At 45.3% G+C, this 23,316-nt stretch overlaps 1 protein-coding gene across 1 annotated transcript in view; it reads right to left on the bottom strand.

The window, feature by feature from the left end:
- The window catches only part of LOC310777415 (fatty acid CoA ligase Acsl3-like), a 70,649-nt gene that overhangs the window by 16,498 nt on the left and 30,835 nt on the right, over nucleotides 1–23,316 (bottom strand). Inside the window, exons 5-10 of the mRNA XM_083637745.1 lie at nucleotides 22,787–22,896; nucleotides 22,031–22,169; nucleotides 14,526–14,676; nucleotides 10,354–10,477; nucleotides 6,628–6,699; nucleotides 1,721–1,860 (exon numbers count right to left, since the gene is read on the bottom strand). Of these exons, the coding sequence (XP_083493871.1) occupies nucleotides 1,721–1,860; nucleotides 6,628–6,699; nucleotides 10,354–10,477; nucleotides 14,526–14,676; nucleotides 22,031–22,169; nucleotides 22,787–22,896 (736 nt within the window). The remainder of the gene's footprint in view (nucleotides 1–1,720; nucleotides 1,861–6,627; nucleotides 6,700–10,353; nucleotides 10,478–14,525; nucleotides 14,677–22,030; nucleotides 22,170–22,786; nucleotides 22,897–23,316) is intronic.

Genomic DNA, 23,316 nt, shown 5'->3' with positions numbered 1-23,316 from the left:
CACATATTATTATAAGGTCTATGTTTAGGATCTATATTACTGATATCACATGATGTCACATATTATTATAAAGTCTATGTTTAGGATGTATATTACTGATATCACATGATGTCACATATTATTATAAGATCTATGTTTAGGATCTATATTACTGATATCACATGATGTCACATATTATTATAAGGTCTATGTTTAGGATGTCTGATGTCACATGATGTCACATATTATTATAAGGTCTATGTTTAGGATCTATATTACTGATATCACATGATGTCACATATTATTATAAGGTCTATGTTTAGGATCTATATTACTGATATCACATGATGTCACATATTATTATAAGATCTATGTTTAGGATCTATATTACTGATATCACATGATGTCACATATTATTATAAGGTCTATGTTTAGGATCTATATTACTGATATCACATGATGTCACATATTATTATAAGGTCTATGTTTAGGATCTATATTACTGATATCACATGATGTCATATATTATTATAAGGTCTATGTTTAGGATGTCTGATGTCACATGATGTCACATATTATTATAAGGTCTATGTTTAGGATGTATATTACTGATATCACATGATGTCACATATTATTATAAGGTCTATGTTTAGGATCTATATTACTGATATCACATGATGTCACATATTATTATAAAGTCTATGTTTAGGATGTATATTACTGATATCACATGATGTCACATATTATTATAAAGTCTATGTTTAGGATGTATATTACTGATATCACATGATGTCACATATTATTATAAAGTCTATGTTTAGGATGTATATTACTGATATCACATGATGTCACATATTATTATAAAGTCTATGTTTAGGATGTATATTACTGATATCACATGATGTCACATATTATTATAAAGTCTATGTTTAGGATGTCTGATGTCACATGATGTCACATATTATTATAAGGTCTATGTTTAGGATCTATATTACTGATATCACATGATGTCACATATTATTATAAGGTCTATGTTTAGGATCTATATTACTGATATCACATGATGTCATATATTATTATAAGGTCTATGTTTAGGATGTCTGATGTCACATGATGTCACATATTATTATAAGGTCTATGTTTAGGATCTATATTACTGATATCACATGATGTCACATATTATTATAAGGTCTATGTTTAGGATCTATATTACTGATATCACATGATGTCACATATTATTATAAGGTCTATGTTTAGGATCTATATTACTGATATCACATGATGTCACATATTATTATAAAGTCTATGTTTAGGATGTATATTACTGATATCACATGATGTCACATATTATTATAAGGTCTATGTTTAGGATGTCTGATGTCACATGATGTCACATATTATTATAAGGTCTATGTTTAGGATGTATATTACTGATGTCACATGATGTCACATATTATTATAAGGTCTATGTTTAGGATGTCTGATGTCACATGATGTCACATATTATTATAAGGTCTATGTTTAGGATGTATATTACTGATTACTGAACCTTGTGACTGACAGACACATACTGATCATGTAGACCTACATCTTATTTAGTTATTGTTGTGCATTAATGTGGGGAAAAAAATCATATTGCAGCTTCAATATGGAACAAATATTTGTGTTTACATACAAAATGGTTACGTATAGGCTTAACCAATGTGTGTGTGTGTGTGTGTGTGTGTATCCATCCACTTACTTGTCACATAGAGGCGTGCTGTATCCTTTGGCGAGCTGCTCTAGTTTGTAGTTGTACGCCAGAGTAAACATGGTTCGCTGGACGCAGCTCATCTCCTCCACCTTGGTCATCACATTCTTATAGATACGATCCATGATCTCCTGCAAAAGAGCAAAGCAGCAATAGAAACAGAAGAAACAGAACGGGTAAGAAAGAGAGATGAAGAGAGAGAAAAGAGGGGATGAGGAGACGCCAAATACATCAGTTCATTTGAACATGTTCCATGATGATGATAACACTGTGGTGTTATTAGACGTAGACTTCATGCTGTGGTGACTAACTGTGCAAACCAAAGGCTGAATGTTCGAAATAAATCTAATCTAGTGTCTGCTCTGATTGGACAATTCTATGTTGAAAAAGTGCAAAGACTGCTCAAAATTGATCAAACAAAAGTGTCATTATGCAAAATGGCAAGAATAGAGAATATTTTGGAGATCAGTTGAATTTGCATTACATTTTAATTACCGGTACATTGATTACAGGACTGTTATTTGTTTCCTCAGGTTTCTCTTTGCGGGAGGCTGCAAACTAGGTCAGGGATGAACTGGATGAACTGGGATGAATGGGTTAAGGTTAGGTGAATTGGTGATGGGAAAAGGATAGGCATGGGATGAATTGCTATCATGTGACCCAACCCAGCCGTAGGTCTGCGTGACTTGACTTGATGTCTTGGTTTCCTATTGTCAAAGGGACTGTAGTGGAGAGAACAGTCTCAAAGCCACTAAAGCCAAGAACACTTCATTATCCAATTCAGCAGAGTGTCTTAAAAAGCCTGGGTTACGCCTAAATGGGGGAAAGGGCACAAACAACAAACAATACAAACCAGCTGGTCTCCTCTATGTGTGTGTGTGTGTGTGTGAAGATAAAGCAGTGCGGAGGAGGAAGTTGAGATGGGATTCGTGCAGCAGCCCGTTGTCATATCACAGCAAACAAGTTGTGTGTATGTGCGTGCGTGTATGTGTGTGTGTGTGTGTGTGTGTGTGCACGTGTGTGTGTGTGTGTGTGTGTGTGTGTGCGCGTGTGTGTGTGTGAGTCGTGGGGATAACCACACTGGGCTTTCTCACGTTCTGTTTACAGCTGTGAATGGTTCCAGACACTGGGGCCCTCTGTCCTTTACACTAGCACCCCTGGGAGATGGGGGGGGGCGACCCTCATGGTGAGAGACACAGAGAATACAGAGGGAGGAGGGCGTTACAGTCTAGCCAACGGGAGCCATGGATTACTAATCCTCATTTCCCAATTTCATCCCATCCCTTATGGATGGATAAATGGACCTGCAATGTTCAGAGAGAAGTAGAAAAAATCTAATATTACGCAACCAAGTGCGATGGTCATGTTGCAAGATCCAGTCACATCTTACTACGTATGATAAAGCATTCCAGTTGCTGCGCGGCGCACAATTGCTCAAGTGACATCACTGATGACATCACAATTGCTTGAGTAACATCACTAATGACATCACAATTGCTCAAGTGACATCACTGAACATTTGAGTGACAGCATGATAACTGACACCATTTTACCTCAATTTGCCAGTTCCATTCACCCTCTCTTATTTGAACATCAATAAAATACATATAGAAACCCAGCTACTGAGTTCTTGCAGTGTGTTAGCATGTATAGAAACCCAGCTACTGAGTTATTGCAGTGTGTTAGCATGTATAGAAACCCAGCTACTGAGTTCTTGCAGTGTGTTAGCATGTATAGAAACCCAGCTACTGCGTTCTTGCAGTGTGTTAGCATTAGGGCTGTGGCGATTCACTTATCTCCCGATTCGATACTATCACGATTCTTGGGTGCCGATTCGATTTATATTGCGATTCTTAAGTATTGCGATTCTACGATTATTGCGATTCGATACTACGATTTATTGCGATTTTTGTTTCTTTTTTTCTTTTCTTTTTTCAGTTTGTTTGCTTTTTTACACTAGATTAGAACATGGGAAAAGTTGAATCATACACTAGAGACTGTATATTATATATCATGAGTAGGGCTGGGCGATATAGTTAAAAACAGGGGTGGACTGGGATCATAATTCAGGCCGGGCATTAGATACCAAGCTGGCCAGGCCGATATGGGCCGATGCGCGTGAAATTTGGGCCGTTTGAAGCCCAATTTGGGCCGTTTGAAGCCAGATTTGGGCCGTTTGAAGTCCAATTTTACAATGAGATGCACCCACTTTAACCCTGAAGTGTAATTAATACTTCAGACTAACTAATAAAGTAATAAAACCACTAGTAAACCAGTAGGCGGCGCCTGGCCTGCTGTTCAGTGAGTGGCCTGACTGCAAGCAAAAAAAAAAAAAAAAAAAAATTTTTTTTTTTTTTTTTTTTGTGATTATCGATTCTGGAATAAAAGATCGATCCAAAAAATCGTGACATTAAAAATCGCGATACTTAGGTGAATCGATTTTTTCCCCCACCCCTAGTTAGCATGTATAGAAACCCAGCTACTGAGTTCTTGCAGTGTGTTAGCATGTATAGAAACCCAGCTACTGAGTTCTTGCAGTGTGTTAGCATGTATAGAAACCCAGCTACTGAGTGCTTGCAGTGTGTTAGCATGTATAGAAACCCAGCTACCGAGTTCTTGCAGTGTTAGCATGTATAGAAACCCAGCTACTGAGTTCTTGCAGTGTTAGCATGTATAGAAACCCAGCTACTGAGTTATTGCAGTGTGTTAGCATGTATAGAAACCCAGCTACTGAGTTATTGCAGTGTGTTAGCATGTATAGAAACCCAGCTACTGAGTTCTTGCAGTGTGTTAGCATGTATAGAAACCCAGCTACTGAGTTATTGCAGTGTGTTAGCATGTATAGAAACCCAGCTACTGAGTTCTTGCAGTGTGTTAGCATGTATAGAAACCCAGCTACTGAGTTCTTGCAGTGTGTTAGCATGTATAGAAACCCAGCTACTGAGTTCTTGCAGTGTGTTAGCATGTATAGAAACGCAGCTACTGAGTTCTTGCAGTGTTAGCATGTATAGAAACCCAGCTACTGAGTTATTGCAGTGTGTTAGCATGTATAGAAACCCAGCTACTGAGTTCTTGCAGTGTGTTAGCATGTATAGAAACCCAGCTACTGAGTTCTTGCAGTGTGTTAGCATGTATAGAAACCCAGCTACTGAGTTCTTGCAGTGTGTTAGCATGTATAGAAACCCAGCTACTGAGTTCTTGCAGTGTTAGCATGTATAGAAACCCATCTACTGAGTTCTTGCAGTGTTAGCATGTATAGAAACCCAGCTACTGAGTTCTTGCAGTGTGTTAGCATGTATAGAAACCCAGCTACTGAGTTCGTGCAGTGTGTTAGCATGTATAGAAACCCAGCTACTGAGTTCTTGCAGTGTTAGCATGTATAGAAACCCAGCTACTGAGTTCTTGCAGTGTTAGCATGTATAGAAACCCAGCTACTGGGTTCTTGCAGTGTGTTAGCATGTATAGAAACCCAGCTACTGAGTTCTTGCAGTGTGTTAGCATGTGTGAGTAAAGTAGTCGTAGTTAATACATGTATAGAAACCCAGCTACTAAGCGTGGCAGGGGGAACTTGGTATTGATTGATGGGAAAGGAGTCTGTCTGTGGTACAACTCTGCTCAGACAATAGCAGACACCAGCTGATCCAATTTAAAGTTGCTCACCGTCTTCACTATGCCAAGCATAAGTTACACAAGTTCTTCCCTTCTGTCTCACCACTGTGTGACAGGTGTCAGAGGGAACACTATCTCATGCCTTCTGGTTCTGCCCTTAACTAACGGGATTCTGGACCAAAATATTTGATTGGTACTCTAAGGCCTACAAGATAAACCTCCAGCTGGAGGCAGAACTCACCATCTTCGGCTGCTCGGAGTCCTCTCTGAACTTCCCTACAGCTGTGCAACAGTCTCTAACACAGGGGACAACTGTTCTGAAGGAATGGAAGTCCCCCTCTTCACCTTCTTTTCAATTGTGGTTGACGGACATGACTTCTGTTACTCACTCAAGACGTTTTCGGGATCTGTTTCTAGCCGACCTCGATGAGGTTAGGGGCAACAGGTGACTCTCGTGGCTGCTTTCTCATGGACCCCTTGCGTGGGATCCCATGCACAAGCACATAAACAGCTTATGTGGCTAGTAGCACCACGTTGTAATATTGAATGTCGAATATATATGTATTTATTGTTTTTCTGTTCTTTTCTTTTCCTGTGTCTGAGCCTGTTCCTCTGTCCTGTTTGTATATTGTTAAAAAAAGAAAGAAAAATAAAATAAAATATTGGGAAAAAAAGAAACCCAGCTCCTGAGTTCTTGCAGTGTGTTAGCATGTTGTGAGTAAAGTAGTCATAGTAGTAATTCAAGCCCTTTCTCCATGACACCAATGCTTTTCCTAGTAAGCTGAGGCCTCGTGAGGGAAAGTGGACTGCTGTGACTGCAAGGCTTCACACACTGTGTTTCTCTTCACTAGAACTTCCAGGCTAAAACCAACACAGCACATCTGCTCCTCTGTTTTGTTGGAAAGGTTTCATTGACAAAATAACCGAAGCCATGCGCATGGGTTTTTGTAAAGTCCGTCCTAGCGTCATCGCACCTGAAAGGGATGAATAACTCACACAGACTTCAAAGTACTCGGCCACTTTATCCCCATGGCGTGTAATACTCTAATGTAACCCCTGGGTGGTGAGACCGTAATCATGCGTTAGTGACAGAGAGCAGAGTTGGCTGGTGTCGGCGATAGGAGCCAGAGTTTTGATTTACGTCACAGCCAATAATGAAGCAGATCCAGACCTGCTGGACCAATCAGCTGCAGTGTTTGTGACAACACAGCCTGGCTGGAGAGTGATGGAACTGAATGGGAGATAAATGCAACATTATATACAAGAGACAGTGTTATGTGTTGTCGTACCGGGACAGCTGCCATCAGAGTGGGCTGCAGAACACTGGTGTCCCCCCTGCTCCCCTTCTTGATCTTGGTCGACTGGAGATGAGAAGAATGAGCCAATATCACAATGAGGATTGACAGCACACCTTCACATCAATGCTTCTCATTTCATTTCAAGATTTGAACCCGAGTCCCGTCTGATCTTTTGTTCAACACCGCATTTAAGTACCGTACAATAAAAGCAAAACAGTGACTCCTGTGCATATAATCTCATTGAGCAACTTAGTGTTGTTTAATGAGATGATAGCAGTGGATAGGTTTTTGGTAGGGATGCACCGATCCACATTTTTTCACTTCCGATCCGATTCCGATACCTGAATTTGGATATCTGCCGATACCGATATTATGCCGATACCAATATTTTTCTTGAATATACAGTATAGGCAAAGATTTGGCCAATTAAAGATTTTTTTTTAAATATACCTTGCAAAAAGCAGACAAAATTAAGAACATATACAAGGCAAAGAAGGATACTATTATACATGGGCAAATTACGGCCAGCGCCCCCTGTGCGGCCCGCGCTGGAATTGGAAAAAAAAAAAACGATTCCGATCCGTGAATTAGTGCCAATATCGGCACCCGATACCAATATTGGATCGGATCGTCCCCATCCCTAGTTTTTGGTGCGCTACGGTGTATATGCAAAAGCTTTTCAGATCATTCTTAGCTTGGTTGTACTGTCCACTAAACATAGTGTGACAAAAGCATTATCAATGACCATTATCATGACATTTTGTTTCTATGCATCTCTAATGCCAATGTGTGGATGCAATCATAGAAAGTGCCTAGATATACAGTAAGTACTAGTGGCTTGCAAGTTGCTACCATTCACTTTGAGCTATATGATATGGAAATGGGTAGAAAGTGGTGAAAATGCAACTTCCTGTTGCACAATACTGTAGTACTGTAAGTTGACCACTAAGCATTTCTGGCACAAACCTGGGGTCTTTTCCCTTGCCCATTTTCAGTAGTAAAGTAAATGTCTTCCTCTGCCCTCTGGGGAGTAAGTAGTAAGTACTGTGGCCCTGCAGCTTGGCATGCCCCCTTTTCAGTCCAGTGGACCTGACCTTGCTGTGCCTGGCAATTCCGCCTCTGGAACCAAGTTCAACTCTCTTTGCTTATTATCACAGGACTCCCAAGAGGTGGAGAAAGACTTTTACTACTCTGGAAATGGGCAGCATTTCTCTTGACGGGAATACACCATGCAGCTTTTTGCCAAATTAGCTCTTTAATCATATACTATCCCCTCAGGCCCCCAAAACCTGTCCACGGGCTGGAAAGACATGTTTTCATTAAAAGGTCTCCAAAATCACACCATTTATCATAGCCAGAAACGTTTAAAAAGTCAGAATTATCGTCGGATTTTCAAATGTCCGACAAACACTGTCCGACAAACACTTCGTTCTGTCAGGAAACATAACCAAATCTCAGCTTAAAATAATGATATTTCATCAAAATAATTGTATTCTCCATGTCTCATTTAAAATGTTGGCAAAAATAAAGCATTTGCACGAACCACCAGATCCTGTAAAAAAAACCCATTAAATTCAGTGTTTTGCATCGCAACTGCCAAGCAATGAATGACTCAGCTGTGAGCAACAGTTACGTGACAAAGATTCAGCTAACCCGATTAGGGATGCACCGATATGAAAATTTTGGCCGATGCCGATAACCGATATTGACATTGCTGTTATGGCCGATAACCGATATTTACCGATGTCGATATGATCTGTATAAAAACACATTTCTATGATAATAATATTTTGTACATACTGAAAAACACATGTAAACACTGAATTTGAAAAAGTAATGCATTTCTTTATTTCAAAAACATTTGTAAAAGCCCATAAATCATAGATTTACTGCATTATTTCATCTCAATGTGAAGAATTTGGCTGATACCGATAACCGATATTAACATTGTAACATCGGACCGATACCGATATGTTAAAAAATAACTAACATCGGCCGATACCGTTATGATTGCCGATATATCGTGCATCCCTAAACCCGACTGAACTGCAGCCAGGCTGCCTCCACACTACAGCCAGGCTGCCTCCACACTACAGCCAGGCTGCCTCCACACTACAGCCAGGCTGCCTCCACACTACAGCCAGGCTGCCTCCACACTACAGCCAGGCTGCCTCCACACTGCAGCCAGGCTGCCTCCACACTACAGCCAGGCTGCCTCCACACTGCAGCCAGGCTGCCTCCACACTACAGCCAGGCTGCCTCCACACTGCAGCCAGGCTGCCTCCACACTACAGCCAGGCTGCCTCACACTACAGCCAGGCTGCCTCCACACTACAGCCAGGCTGCCTCCACACTACAGCCAGGCTGCCTCCACACTACAGCCAGGCTGCCTCCACACTACAGCCAGGCTGCCTCCACACTACAGCCAGGCTGCCTCCACATACAGAGAGGAGCTGACTCAACTGCAGCCAGGCTGCCTCCACACTACAGCCAGGCTGCCTCCACACTACAGCCAGGCTGCCTCCACACTACAGCCAGGCTGCCTCCACACTGCAGCCAGGCTGCCTCCACACTACAGCCAGGCTGCCTCCACACTACAGCCAGGCTACCTCCACACTACAGCCAGGCTGCCTCCCCACTACAGCCAGGCTGCCTCCACACTACAGCCAGGCTGCCTCCACACTACAGCCAGGCTGCCTCCACACTACAGCCAGGCTGCCCCCACACTACAGCCAGGCTGCCTCCACACTGCAGCCAGGCTGCCTCCACACTGCAGCCAGGCTGCCTCCACACTACAGCCAGGCTGCCTCCACACTACAGCCAGGCTGCCTCCACACTACAGCCAGGCTGCCTCCACACTGCAGCCAGGCTGCCTCCACACTGCAGCCAGGCTGCCTCCACACTACAGAGAGGAGAGGATGAGAGCTGTCTGTAGAGGTATTGTAAAACTGTAAATAGTTCAGTATCTATCAATGTTTTCCACAGAATTGTGTTGCTAGGGAACCTAGCTTATTTTCTGTCAGCTATTGTATAAAGAAAAGACTGCAACAGGAAGTTAGCTAGGGGCAATTTAGAATGTTTATGTTGTCAAGTTAAACCCGTCTATAGTATTAGAGCAGACACTTTTCAGTTCTCCCTTCTTCTGACCATGATTGTGCTGTTCTCATAGAGGTGCAGGACTTCAATCCACCTTCTTTCTAGCTGCCATGATGCCTTACGTGAAATATGGGAGCTTCTTCTGGTGTCATCCTCCCAGGCCCCTCCCCCCCGTTACGTGCTGCCACAGACACAACAAGCCCGTCTGTAAACCATGTTTCAAAGCTGCAGGCAAAAGGAGCCAATCACGTCCAGCTTGGCCAAACATCTCGCCGATAAATATCCCGAGTTGTTCAAAGAGCAACAGGTTAGCGGATGTGATAGATAACATTATTACATTCCCTCCAATAAGTCGTCAAACGAGTCGACAAGCAACTTTTTTTTCAGTGTCGGAGTTTGAAGAGGAAATGCCCCAGCTGCAACAATCGAACGACAGGAGGAGAAAAACGAAAACGAAAATGAAAGAAAAAAAACATCCAGAAACTGCTTAGTTGCAGCTTCACCACTGTATTTCAATATTGTATAGCTCAAAGGGAGTATGTTCCATGATGTAATATGAGTGCGTATGAGTGAGTATACATTAGGTTTGTCAAGAAAATCCTCTGATGAGTCTTATTGTACCTGGTCAGCCAGAGTCTGTGGGGAGGAATAACCAATCCTGCATCCGTGAGCAAGAGACACCAGCTCAGCACTCAGCTCCAGCACATGGGCCAGAGGCAGGTAGCCGATGTAGGTGTCCTCCTCACTGCAAACACAAAGACACACTGTTACACAAGTCCTAAAGCTGATGTAGGTGTCCTCCTCACTGCAAACACCAAGACACACTGTTACACAAGTCCTAAAGCTGATGTAGGTGTCCTCCTCACTGCAAACACCAAGACACTGTTACACAAGTCCTAAAGCTGATGTACATGTAGGTGTCCTCCTCACTGCAAACACAAAGACACACTGTTACACAAGTCCTAAAGCTGATGTAGGTGTCCTCCTCACTGCAAACACCAAGACACACTGTTACACAAGTCCTAAAGCTGATGTAGGTGTCCTCCTCACTGCAAACACAAAGACACACTGTTACACAAGTCCTAAAGCTGATGTAGGTGTCCTCCTCACTGCAAACACCAAGACACTGTTACACAAGTCCTAAAGCTGATGTAGGTGTCCTCCTCACTGCAAACACCAAGACATTGTTACACAAGCTCAATTAATATGTTGTATAATTGCACAGTCTATGCACTCTATGCATTGCCTCATATAGCACTGCCTCACACCTACAGTATGTCCTGTTGGACCAGAACACTCAGACTAGAACCTTGCTTGTGTTGTATTATTTTATTTATTTTTATTTGTATTATTAAAAGTATTAAAATCTCATGTGTACGTCACTTTGGATAAAAGCATTTAGCAAATGGGAAATTGTAATTGTACAGTGTGTTGTACAATCTGTTTGAATACAAACCATCATGATTTGGAATCATGAATCACATCACTGTCATAATAGAAGATGGATACTGTGCACCAGAAAGAATCTGGCTGCATGTCTTCAAAATGCAAGCTGTCTTCTCTTTTGCTTGGAATTAAATATGATTTAATGGTGACTTATTTGCCTGAACAAAAAGTAGCCTAGTAACATCTGCTCCTACTTACAGTAAGATAGGGCCAAATCTGGGGAATCACATTTCAATGGACGTGTGTGTGAAATTCATGGCATACATACATATTGTAGGGGAGGGGGAGGTTTACACAACCGGACACGGGAAAATACACAAAGCGAAGCAGTCATTTTCATTAAAGGTCTGATTGAGATGGTGAGGACGGACCTAACCCCTCGAACCCCCATCCCTCTCACCCCGACTCCCATCCTCCTCTTTTTTCCCTTCCTCTCCTCCGCTCCCTCCCTTCTGCATTTCCTCTCACTCCCGTCCCGTTCCCCAGAGAGAAGGGTCGCTTTCTGTTTTAAACTAAACACTTATGTGTCGTGTGATGGTGCTGGTTAGCCAACCGGCCAATGAGACTCGTATGTCTGCACGTGCTCGGTTGACATGGACGCCCCGACCAGGAAGCTAGCCCAATAGATCATTTGGCGTCTTTCCCTAGATGCAGTGCTGTCATGCAACCTCCAAATCATCAACAATGATAATATTGCATGTAGCAGTGGTGGCATTGATTGTGTAGGCGGTGCTTATAGAGCCACACTATATAAACGTGAGGTGGATAGAACTCTGCAGTAACACATTTCCAGTCTGCAGAGAGCTTTCTTCTGTGATATAGCTGGGTGAGTTTTGTCTAAGCTAGATTTGTCTGTTGTCTGCTCTTTCTTCCAGAAAGCAGTAGGTGAGTTTGTTTAGGCTACAGAGTGAAACTAGAGTAGTTTAAAGCTACTAATTGCTCTCACCTGACCTCAGGTTTCCAGCCCTTGTGAACGACCGAGTGATTGTGTAGGCGGTGCTTAGGGCCTCTGTTGAATCAGTATTTCTTAGCATAGTCAGTCTAAAGCGGCAGCCTCTGGGCACGAAGACTCCCGTAGAAGACTCTGGGCACAAACACTAGGGAGTCTTTCTACGGGAGTCCATCGAGGGTAGGCCAGAGGATAGGGCTTCTGTTACTTCTCTTTAACTAACTACCTGCTCATCTACCTAACTATGTGTCGTTTCCTCATCCCTGTTGTAACCTCAGCCCATAGGCGCCCAAACACGGCATCTTCAGGTGTAGTAACCCAGGTAATCTTTCCTACCCTAAGCGCACAAGTAGTCCTTTTACTACTCACCTGCTCACTCTATCACCTCCCATCGCAACCTAAAAACTTTCTCACCTAACTCCCTCTCTTCTGCTGTCCTCTCCCTGCTTCCCTCAGCCAAGCAGTTATCTCTCCTGTCCGCTGACGAGGCTTCCACTACTCTTCTATCCTCTCTCTCCTCCGCTCTTGATTCTCTTTGCCCACTCACCACACAGCCTGCCTGATCCTCTCCCCCTGCTTCCTGGCTGACTGAATCTCTGCAAACTCATTGAACAGAGCTTCGGGCAGCTGAGAGGAAATGGAGAAAATCCCATGACCACCCCCCTGGTGGCCACCCCTGACGTAGGCCATGTTCAGACTAGGAGGCCAAATCTGATTTGTGAACTTTAATGACTTATTAATGATTCTATCCAGATTGGTTTTATGAGTCTGGACGCTCCAAGTCTGATTTGTGTCACTTGTCCCAAACCACATATGGAGGTAGTTTCCAATCTGCTTTCGACTGATCGTGACTTCAGTGTGGACGCGCCAAATCAGATTTTAGAGTGTCTTTTGCAGGGGGCGGGGACTTGAAGAGCAGAGAGCAGACATGCAAACACTGCCAGAAACATTGTATGTTGGCTCATTGTATCTGGACACACAGATCCGACTTGAACACTTGCCCAAATCAGATTTGTGGCAGTGCGGACACACTCCCAAATCAGATTTGGGAAACCAATCAAGCTAATGATGATTCATGACTTTAGCAGCAAATCGGATTTGCCTGTAATGTGAACATAACCTTAGTGCTTTCACAGTCCTCTGTTTTGAGTAGTGCAAAATGCAGCCCGTCCCATCAAGAGCCAGATTGCCAGCATTCAATTCAGCTCAGCTGCTTGGATTCATTGTCCATCAACCTGCTCAAACATCTTCCATTCATATCCTGTTAAACGGCTTGAAAAGAGAAACTGCAAAAGGCAATGACGGTTTGTCTCCCCATTACAAACCCACTCTTGCAAAAGTTAATAGCACACTTAAGGCAAGGGTGCTTTGGGCCTTATTTAGATCTGAAGCTAAAAACTGTATTGCCATTGCGCCAAAATGTAAAAAACGAATAAAACATTGAACTGATTATTTCTCTGATGTGATTTTGTCAAAAAGGTCTTATGTGCTGCTGTCTAGAGGTTAATATGTATTTTGACTTAAGTGGTCCTGACAGAATGCCTCTCGTCTCATAGCACATTGTCCTGACAGAATGCCTCTCGTCTCATAGCACATTGTCCTGACAGAATGCCTCTCGTCTCATAGCACATTGTCCTGACAGAATGCCTCTCGTCTCATAGCACATTGTCCTGACAGAATGCCTCTCGTCTCATAGCACATTGTCCTGACAGAATGCCTCTCGTCTCATAGCACATTGTCCTGACAGAATGCCTCTCGTCTCGTCTCATAGCACATTGTCCTGACAGAATGCCTCTCGTCTCATAGCACATTGTCCTGACAGAATGCCTCTCGTCTCATAGCACATTGTCCTGACAGAATGCCTCTCGTCTCATAGCACATTGTCCTGACAGAATGCCTCTCGTCTCGTCTCATAGCACATTGTCCTGACAGAATGCCTCTCGTCTCATAGCACATTGTCCTGACAGAATGCCTCTCGTCTCGTCTCATAGCACATTGTCCTGACAGAATGCCTCTCGTCTCATAGCACATTGTCCTGACAGAATGCCTCTCGTCTCGTCTCATAGCACATTGTCCTGACAGAATGCCTCTCGTCTCATAGCACATTGTCCTGACAGAATGCGTCTCGTCTCGTCTCATAGCACATTGTCCTGACAGAATGCGTCTCGTCTCGTCTCATAGCACATTGTCCTGACAAAATGCCTCTCGTCTCGTCTCATAGCACATTGTCCTGACAGAATGCCTCTCGTCTCATAGCACATTGTCCTGACAGAATGCCTCTCGTCTCATAGCACATTGTCCTGACAGAATGCCTCTCGTCTCGTCTCATAGCACATTGTCCTGACAGAATGCCTCTCGTCTCATAGCACATTGCACCGATAGAGTTTGCAGCACCTACTTCAGGTTGGGGATCCTCTCGGCCATGCCGGCGAGCCCAGCGATGATGTTGCTGTGGGAGATCATGACGCCCTTGGGGACGCCTGTGGATCCGCTGGTGTACATGATGACAGCGATGTCTGAGGGCAGAGGCTGCTTACGCCCACGCACCACTGGATCAGGAAGAGATCAAGCACACACACACACACACACACACACACACACACACACACACACACACACACACACAGAAACTTTAACACCAGAAGGATGGAGGATTCCATAGTCTCACGTGGTCAGAGCCAACGTCATAGGTCAGCAAGCTTCCAGCAGCGACAGAGGGTCTGAATTAGGGAAGCACCGATCCACTTTTTTCACTTCCGATCCGATTCCGATACCTGAATTTGGATATCTGCCGATACCGATATTATGCCGATACCAATGTTTTTCTTGAATATACAGTATAGGCAAAGATTTGGCCAATTAAAGATTTTTTTTTTAAATATACCTTGCAAAAAGCAGACAAAATTAAGAAAATATACAAGGCAAAGAAGGATACTATTATACATGGGCAAATGGGCAAAACAATATATATATTTTTTCAATTCCGATCCGATCTGTGAATTAGTGCCAATATCGGCACCCGATACCGATATTGGATCGGATCGGCCCCATCCCTAGCCTGAATCACATGTCAACTTTGTGGAAGCCAAGATGGCAGGCAGATATGGCACCCTGAGGGTGAAATCTGATTGGCTGGGCTGTGACGGAAGTTACGCCATACAGGGTGCATCCGTTATTTACATTCCCAATGCACCGCCCACGAGGTCTGTGGTTGGTCAGTTCATTATGTCTGTCAATTTAGAGTAAAATAGACCACAAAATAGACTATGTTTTGGGGTGTGATTGACATGTCGCCTGTCCAGTGATCACGCAGCTCACGTTCACAGACCAATAGCATGCGGCACTCTGGCACTTCTCGTCCAAATATGGTCACTTCTGGCTCAATTTTTTTTGAAAAAACAAGAAAAAGGACTGAAGAGGGTTACAATGATTAATTTATAAATAAATAAACAATTAAACAATTAAATTCAAATAAATGTTTTACACTGCACATGTTGAAATTGGTTGATCTAAGCTCTGGTCAAGAGAGTTTCACAGACACACAGCAGCTGTCCTCCTCGAGTATCTTTATCTTTAGATCCTAGAGTTGACCCATTGTTGATCCATGACCTGAAGATGCATTTGTGTCCATGCATTGACTTATATGGACATGGTCAAATATATTGTGACTGCTCATTTGCTGACCGATTGGAAATGCATCCTGTTATTGATCTGTACTGGACATAGCCGTTTTTGGAGATTATGTTTTTGGACCCTGTGGAGATGTATAGAGGACCCAGCCTGGATGGAGAAGCTTCAGGAGAGGCACCCGAGACTGCATGGAAAAGCATTGCAAAAGCCTCTCCTCCTGATAGCCCCAGGCTATCAGTACAATTGTTAAATGCTGTTGTGATCGAAACTAATATAAGTTGTTTCTGTAACTGGCAAATTGTTAAAATTAAACTGTTAAACTTTGGTTTTCATTCTGGACATTCAACTTATTACTTTAAGGTCATTCTAGTTGCTTATGAGGTTATCATTTTTAGTCTATCTAATAGGTTCATTTAATTTAGTGTTCATTCATCCATTTCATTCTTCATCCAAACATTGTCACCACCCATCAAAAGTACCACATGTTAAAAATATGGTTTATAAGAGATACATCTTCATCAGGCCACAATGTGAAACTCAAAACTTCAACCAGAAACCAGAAACCAATGGGTGACAGCATGGTGCCTACATCCATATTGTTATACAGTCTATATGAGTACCACATTGCAGGCTTCCAATACTGTGATTTGCGTTTCTTGCATATTTCACGTTTTTTCGTTGCATAAAACACCGAAAAGCACCAAGAATGCAGACAAATGCACAAATGGTTCAATCATCCACTGTCACACACACATTGTTGGAATAACACCCTCTGTCAAGGATAACGTTTATTGGGGGAAGCTAGAATCAATCTCATTTAGTGCATGTTCACAGGAAAAGCAGATTTCACAAAACAAAATGCAAACCGGTGCAAAAGGCCCAGGGAATAATGCACGAGTGTCTGTAGCTGAACAGAGCCTCTACAGAAGCCCATCAGTTTACACACGCAGATGGAAAATGAGCCAGCTGTGATATTAAACAAGCAGAGCGTCGTTCAGTAAACCTCTTTAAGCCTCTTGGCACATATCAGTGGAGAGTCTGTGTCTTGAAAGCTGACTCGGCCAGCCAAAAACACCATCTCTGCTCCTATCTTCCACTCGTCTCTCTCTCTCACTCACTTGCTCTTTGTTTTATTCTCCCTGTCTTTGCCCTCTCCGCTCATTTGAAGCAAAGCCAGTCCTGGCTGTCATCTTCAGCACGTGTCCTGAACACATCCCAGACACCTTGTAAATCTTTCGTATTGTACCCAACCTCTTCAAGTTCAAGTAGTGTCATGTGGCTACCTAAAGGGCCCCCAAAGACCTAGACTGTGAGTTGTGTTGATACTGGGGCGGTGTGGACGTGAGCTGCAGTGCCAACTCTCAATCCCCAGACACGTGAGTTCAATTCCCAACAGTGGGATGAGCCAAGCATGACTTACAAGCAGGTTTGTTTTCGCAGACTGAGATGCCAGAGAGGTGTGGCCGGCCACAGGAGGACACCACGGATGCCAGAAGGATTCAGAACCACCATCACAAGAAAAAGTATTTGAAAGTCACTTTTTTTTATCCGTGCATTTTGGTAATCCATACAGGTTCAAACAAATGCTGACAGTTATTTGCAATCTGACTAGGGCTTGTAATCTCTATCTGTAATATCTGCTGATATGGCTGTTTCGTTAAAACATGAATATTGACCAGTTGGTGTGGTCCACCTCTGATATGATGGATGTGAAGCAGTTTGACGGATTACATTCTTATTGTAGAACGGATCAATAATACACTGGAAGCCCTTAACCTGAACGGATTTGAATTGGGCATTTTGATTGGATTCCACACAAGTTTGCATTGTGCGTTAAGTTTTTATTATTATTGCTATCAGCAATAATCATAGCAATTATCATATGCATATGATTTTCAATGGAGACTTTTAGTCCCCCATAATGGGCTAAATTCAGTTTCAGAGAGTTTTCCACTCTGACAAGAATACAATTCTGGGGGGAAACACTGAGCACTAAGTTTGAAAGCGATCAAATTTAAAGATACTGAATTTCAGCACAAAATATCGACAATCGGCCGCTTAAAAAAATATCGATATCAACTTTCAAAAACTCATATCGGTCCACCCTCATTTGACTGTGACAAACTGTGACAAAAAAGAGAGAGACTGGCATCTCAGGAAGTGCACCCAGAAAAGCAGGCAGCGGATGTAGAAAGTAATGACTGTGGAACTGGAGCTTAATTGAAAACACAGTCAGTCAGCTGACTAGAAGACTTTTGAACCCTATTGTGGCACAGGTTCAAAACCCGCACACAAGCCCGCACACGTTACCTCCTCTCTGTCCCTCTCTACGATTCCTACCGTCTGAACAAATAAATAAAATCCAAATCATGTAATAAGGCCGGTCGGCGGTTTGCTGGGCCAGCAGCAGTGTGCTCTACATGTGGGAAAATGAACGTTTTGCTCTTGTTTGTCCTCTGTGCTCAGCGCTGTGTGGGACACAGACAGTACTGAGACGTCTGAGAGCACAGCGCCCCAAATAAAGCCAAACAGACGACAGAGGGAGGGAGGGAGGAAGGAGAGGGCGCAGAGGGGAGAGAGGAAAACGGACGTGACAATCACGAGGGGCGGGGCCTCCCTTCTGACGTTGGCTCGGCGCTCGGATGCGAGGCGTGGAGGAGTGTGTGTGTCTGATGTCATGTGAAGTGAACAGTAGTGTGTGTAAACATGAGCCCACCCAACATCCCATTGGTCCATCCTCCCATCCGTAACCTCCTGCCCTCGGTTTTTATCTAGCGTAAAGCTGTGTTCACACTGAGATATTTATTTTTCTCTCTGTCGCTCGATTCAACCCTTTGGAATCGCTCTGTCGCTGTGTTTAAATCGCTCTTCAACAGGCACAAGAATTGACGGACATCTGGCTATAACGTTACGCAATATCATGATGTTTGTCCACTACAAGCCACCGTAGTTGCTTACAAGCTAAGCCTATCAGCGTGCTCCTAACGCGAGCTCTATACTGGTAGTACAGACTTCACTTCATGTCAGCTGTCAGCCTGTCAATCAGCTGTCAATGCGGTTTGTGTTGCCACACAATAAACCAGCGGTTTGTTCCAAGCCAGTGTGATCCTTGACTCACTCTCACACGGCAGCCAATCAGCGTTGAACAGCGAGCGACTGATGCCAGCGAAATTTCGCTCGAGTTGGGATATTTCATCTCGGGCGACGAGCGAATTTTCGCCCTATCGCTCTGTCTCTGTCGCTCGGACGCCCAGCGATTTTTCTCCCGGGCGAATATACGCTGAATCGCTCGTTTGCATTGACTTTGTATGTAAACTCGATGCCAGCGAAAAACTTGAATAGGTCGGTGTGAACGCACCTTAACAGTGCCAGCTCTGCTCCGTAACCCCCTGGCCTCTCTAGTCGTATTATCTAGTCGTAACAGTACCAGCTCTGCTCCGTAACCTCCTAGCCTCTCTAGTTGTATTATCTAGTGTAACAGTACCAGCTCTGCTCCGTAACCTCCTAGCCTCTCTAGTTGTATTATCTAGCTGTAACAGTACCAGCTCTGCTTGTTTGGGGTCAGCTGGTTAAAGGAGCCAACAAACAAACAAACAAAAACAAAGCAGGGGGCGAAGCTTTCCTCATGTCTCCGCTGAGCGAGCGAGCAGTGAGCACCCCTCCCCTCCCCTCCCTCCCCCTCCCTCCCCTCCCCTTCCTCCCCTCCCCTCCCCTCCCCTCCCTCCCCTCCCCTCCCCTCCCCTCACCTCCCCTCCCCTCCCCTCCCCTCCCCTCCCTCCCCATCGACCTAATCTGCCACAGATGTGAGCGCTTCCTCATTCACATGACCTAATGGGCCGATCCCCCACCACCCCCGCGGTTTATTGAGTGAGTGGGAGAATCCATTACTGACCGCAACAGGGGAGAAGCGGTGTGTGAGAGACAAGGGTGGAAAGTATGGTTTGATTAGTATGCCCATATTCTTGGGTCAAAGAAATGCTTCTGTTGGGTTTCTGCTTGTGGAGATGTTTGTTGAAGGTGCTTGGTTTGGGGTTGTTGCCGTCAATGAGAAAAAGATTTAGACTCTTCAAACAAAGTAATGAAAAGACATACTGTACCTGCTGCCTGCAAATGATCACTATCACAAATGAAGGAGTGACACAGTTTCTGTTATACGATCATTCTTCAGGCAGCAACTCCCTGGTGAAGTCCACAGCATGGCGTAAACCAGATGTTGAACTTTTCTGGATTTGTTTTTCTTTTGTTTTTCTTTATAATAAAATAATATATAATATATAATAATAATAATAATAATAATAATAATAATAATAATAATAATAATAATAATAATAATATAATATAATTATAATATAGCCATGAATGTTTTGCTTCAAGAGTGCCATTGAACTTTTTGATATTTATGACTTGAAGCTACCAATAGAGAATATTTGTGGCAATATTTATACACATTCTTTGTCAGCGCCAGTGGCTCCTAAACTATCTTACAATCTATCGACAACAACAAAAGAAAATCAGTGGCTTTCCTGGTGAAGCTAGGCAGGTCTGGCTGTGGATACTCCTTGGATGGGGAGACTGGTGCTGTGGTGTTGGAGGACCAGTAGGAGGTGCTCTTCCATCTAGTCTGATGAATAATCTCCCCAATGCCCCAGGGCAGAGACAGAGACTCTGTCCTGTGAGTGAGCACCGTCCTTCAGATGAGACGTTAAACCGATGGTCCTGACTCTCTGTGGTCAGTAAAGATCTCATCAGCACTCTTCACAGGAGATGGGGTGTAACCCCGGTGCCCTGAGGGGTGTAACCCCGGTGCCCTGGGGGGTGTAACCCCGGTGCCCTGAGGGGTGTAACCCCGGGGCCCTGAGGGGTGTAACCCCGGTGCCCTGAGGGGTGTAACCCCGGGGCCCTGAGGGGTGTAACCCCGGTGCCCTGGGGGGTGTAACCCCGGGGCCCTGAGGGGTGTAACCCCGGTGCCCTGAGGGGTGTAACCCCGGTGCCCTGGGGGGTGTAACCCCGGTGCCCTGAGGGGTGTAACCCCGGGGCCCTGAGGGGTGTAACCCCGGTGCCCTGAGGGGTGTAACCCCGGGGCCCTGAGGGGTGTAACCCCGGTGCCCTGGGGGGTGTAACCCCGGGGCCCTGAGGGGTGTAACCCCGGTGCCCTGGGGGGTGTAACCCCGGGGCCCTGAGGGGTGTAACCCCGGTGCCCTGGGGGGTGTAACCCCGGGGCCCTGAGGGGTGTAACCCCGGTGCCCTGGGGGGTGTAACCCCGGTGCCCTGAGGGGTGTAACCCCGGTGCCCTGAGGGGTGTAACCCCGGTGCCCTGAGGGGTGTAACCCCGGTGCCCTGGGGGGTGTAACCCCGGTGCCCTGGGGGGTGTAACCCCGGTGCCCTGGGGGGTGTAACCCCGGTAACCCTGGAGGGTGTAACCCCGGTGCCCTGGGGGGTGTAACCCCGGTGCCCTGGGGGGTGTAACCCCAGTGCCCTGAGGGGTGTAACCCCGGTGCCCTGAGGGGTGTAACCCCGGTGCCCTGGGGGGTGTAACCCCGGTAACCCTGGAGGGTGTAACCCCGGTGCCCTGGGGGGTGTAACCCCGGTAACCCTGGAGGGTGTAACCCCGGTGCCCTGGGGGGTGTAACCCCGGTGCCCTGGGGGGTGTAACCCCGGTGCCCTGGGGGGTGTAACCCCGGTGCCCTGAGGGGTGTAACCCCGGTGCCCTGAGGGGTGTAACCCCGGTGCCCTGGGGGGTGTAACCCCGGTGCCCTGAGGGGTGTAACCCCGGTGCCCTGGGGGGTGTAACCCCGGTGCCCTGAGGGGTGTAACCCCGGTGCCCTGGGGGGTGTAACCCCGGTGCCCTGGGGGGTGTAACCCCGGTGCCCTGAGGGGTGTAACCCCGGTGCCCTGGGGGGTGTAACCCCGGGTAACCCTGGCTAAATCCCCCCACAGGCCTTCCTTCAATCATGGCCACCTAATCATCCCTCGTTACTTAATTGGCACATTCAGTCCTCAACTCTCCACCGTGATAGGCTGATGTGTGGTGAGCGTTGTGGCGCAAACTGGCTGCCATGCATCATCACCCAGATGGGTGCTACACATCGGTGGTGGTGGAGCCCCCCCCCCACCCTACCCTGAAAGGCGCTATATAAAAGCAATCAATTGTTATAATAATCTGCCACTTTTTCATAGAAGTAACTTATTGTTTTGCTACATGTACTTTCTATCGCCATAATCAGCGATAGCCACTTTTGACCAAACGAGACAGACAGACACAGAAACGGTTACCGTTCTCAGGCCGGGTTCCCAGCTCCTGAACGGCGGCCATGTTGTGAACACTGATGCCTCGTGGGTAGCCGGGCCACATGGTGGGCGTGTCGTCCACCACGATGACATGCTGCAGCCTGGGAACCTCCAGTAAGATGGCCTGAAACACACACACACACACAAGTAGAACAAGCATGCACGTGCACACACTTCACACATGATGAAAAGCAGGTGTCCTCTGTCAGTTAGCAGAAAGCCCTGTACACATGATAGTATATATATTTAAAGCAGGTGTCCTCTGTCAGTTAGCAGAAAGCCCTGTACACATGATAGTATATATATTTGGAAGAGAGGGAGCAGAGGAGTTGTGTTTATCCCACCTCGATAAAAGTGGACTGGAAAGGCCAGAGCCATCATCTGTCTTCTTTGTGGAATCTGTCCAAAACGTGCCCTGACACCATCACGTGCACTCATCCTCTCCTCCTTCTACCATATTCACACACTCCTCTCCTCCTCTCCTCCTCATTCACTTATAGTATAAGTGTGTGTATAAGTCTGTGTGTGTATAAGTCTTATACACTCCTCTTTCTATCCTCAACTCAATGTCTTAGTAAAATAGCTTGAGGAACGCGGTGCATTTATGTGCAACAAATATACAGATAATGACGCATCAATATGCTTAGAGACTTTTTCGGTGATTGATGGACAACATCGGCCTAGAAGTTGCTAGAAGTTGCGCACGTGCGTGTGTGTACTGTGTGTTCTCATGGTTCTCACCTTCAGTCTGGTCTCCAGCAGCTCTCTGCTGGTGATGATGTGTGTGACCTGGGTCTCATTCAGCCCGTGAGCGATGGCTGGTCCCCCCAGAGTGGAGTAGAGGGTGACCACTGCAACAGACACACACACACACACACACACACACACACACACACACACACGCACACGCACACACGCACACACACACACACACACACACACACGCACACACACACACAAACACACATTAGTGGTTCCTCGATGTGAAAAAGTTTGAGAACTAGCCCTACTGTGTGTGTGTGTGTGTGTGTGTGTGTGTGTGTGTGTGTATGCGTGTGTGTGGAGTCATCCTACAGTACGTGCTCTGAGTCTACACAGCTCAGCAGTTCTGCTCTGGCCTGTCCCACACTACCGATCAGCCAGCTACATAGGGTCCGCAGGATCTGCAGCCAGGACTCCTCTTACCTGACACAGGCTAATGATCTATCAAACAGATTTTTAATCCGTGGGCACAAACAGGAATGGGTGAATGCCGCTAGGGACAGGTTTGA

Source organism: Poromitra crassiceps (genome assembly GCF_964638095.1).
Source record: "Poromitra crassiceps genome assembly, chromosome: 5".
NCBI classification, from domain to species: Eukaryota; Metazoa; Chordata; class Actinopteri; order Beryciformes; family Melamphaidae; genus Poromitra; species Poromitra crassiceps.
This window is presented reverse-complemented; position numbering and strand designations above follow the sequence as displayed.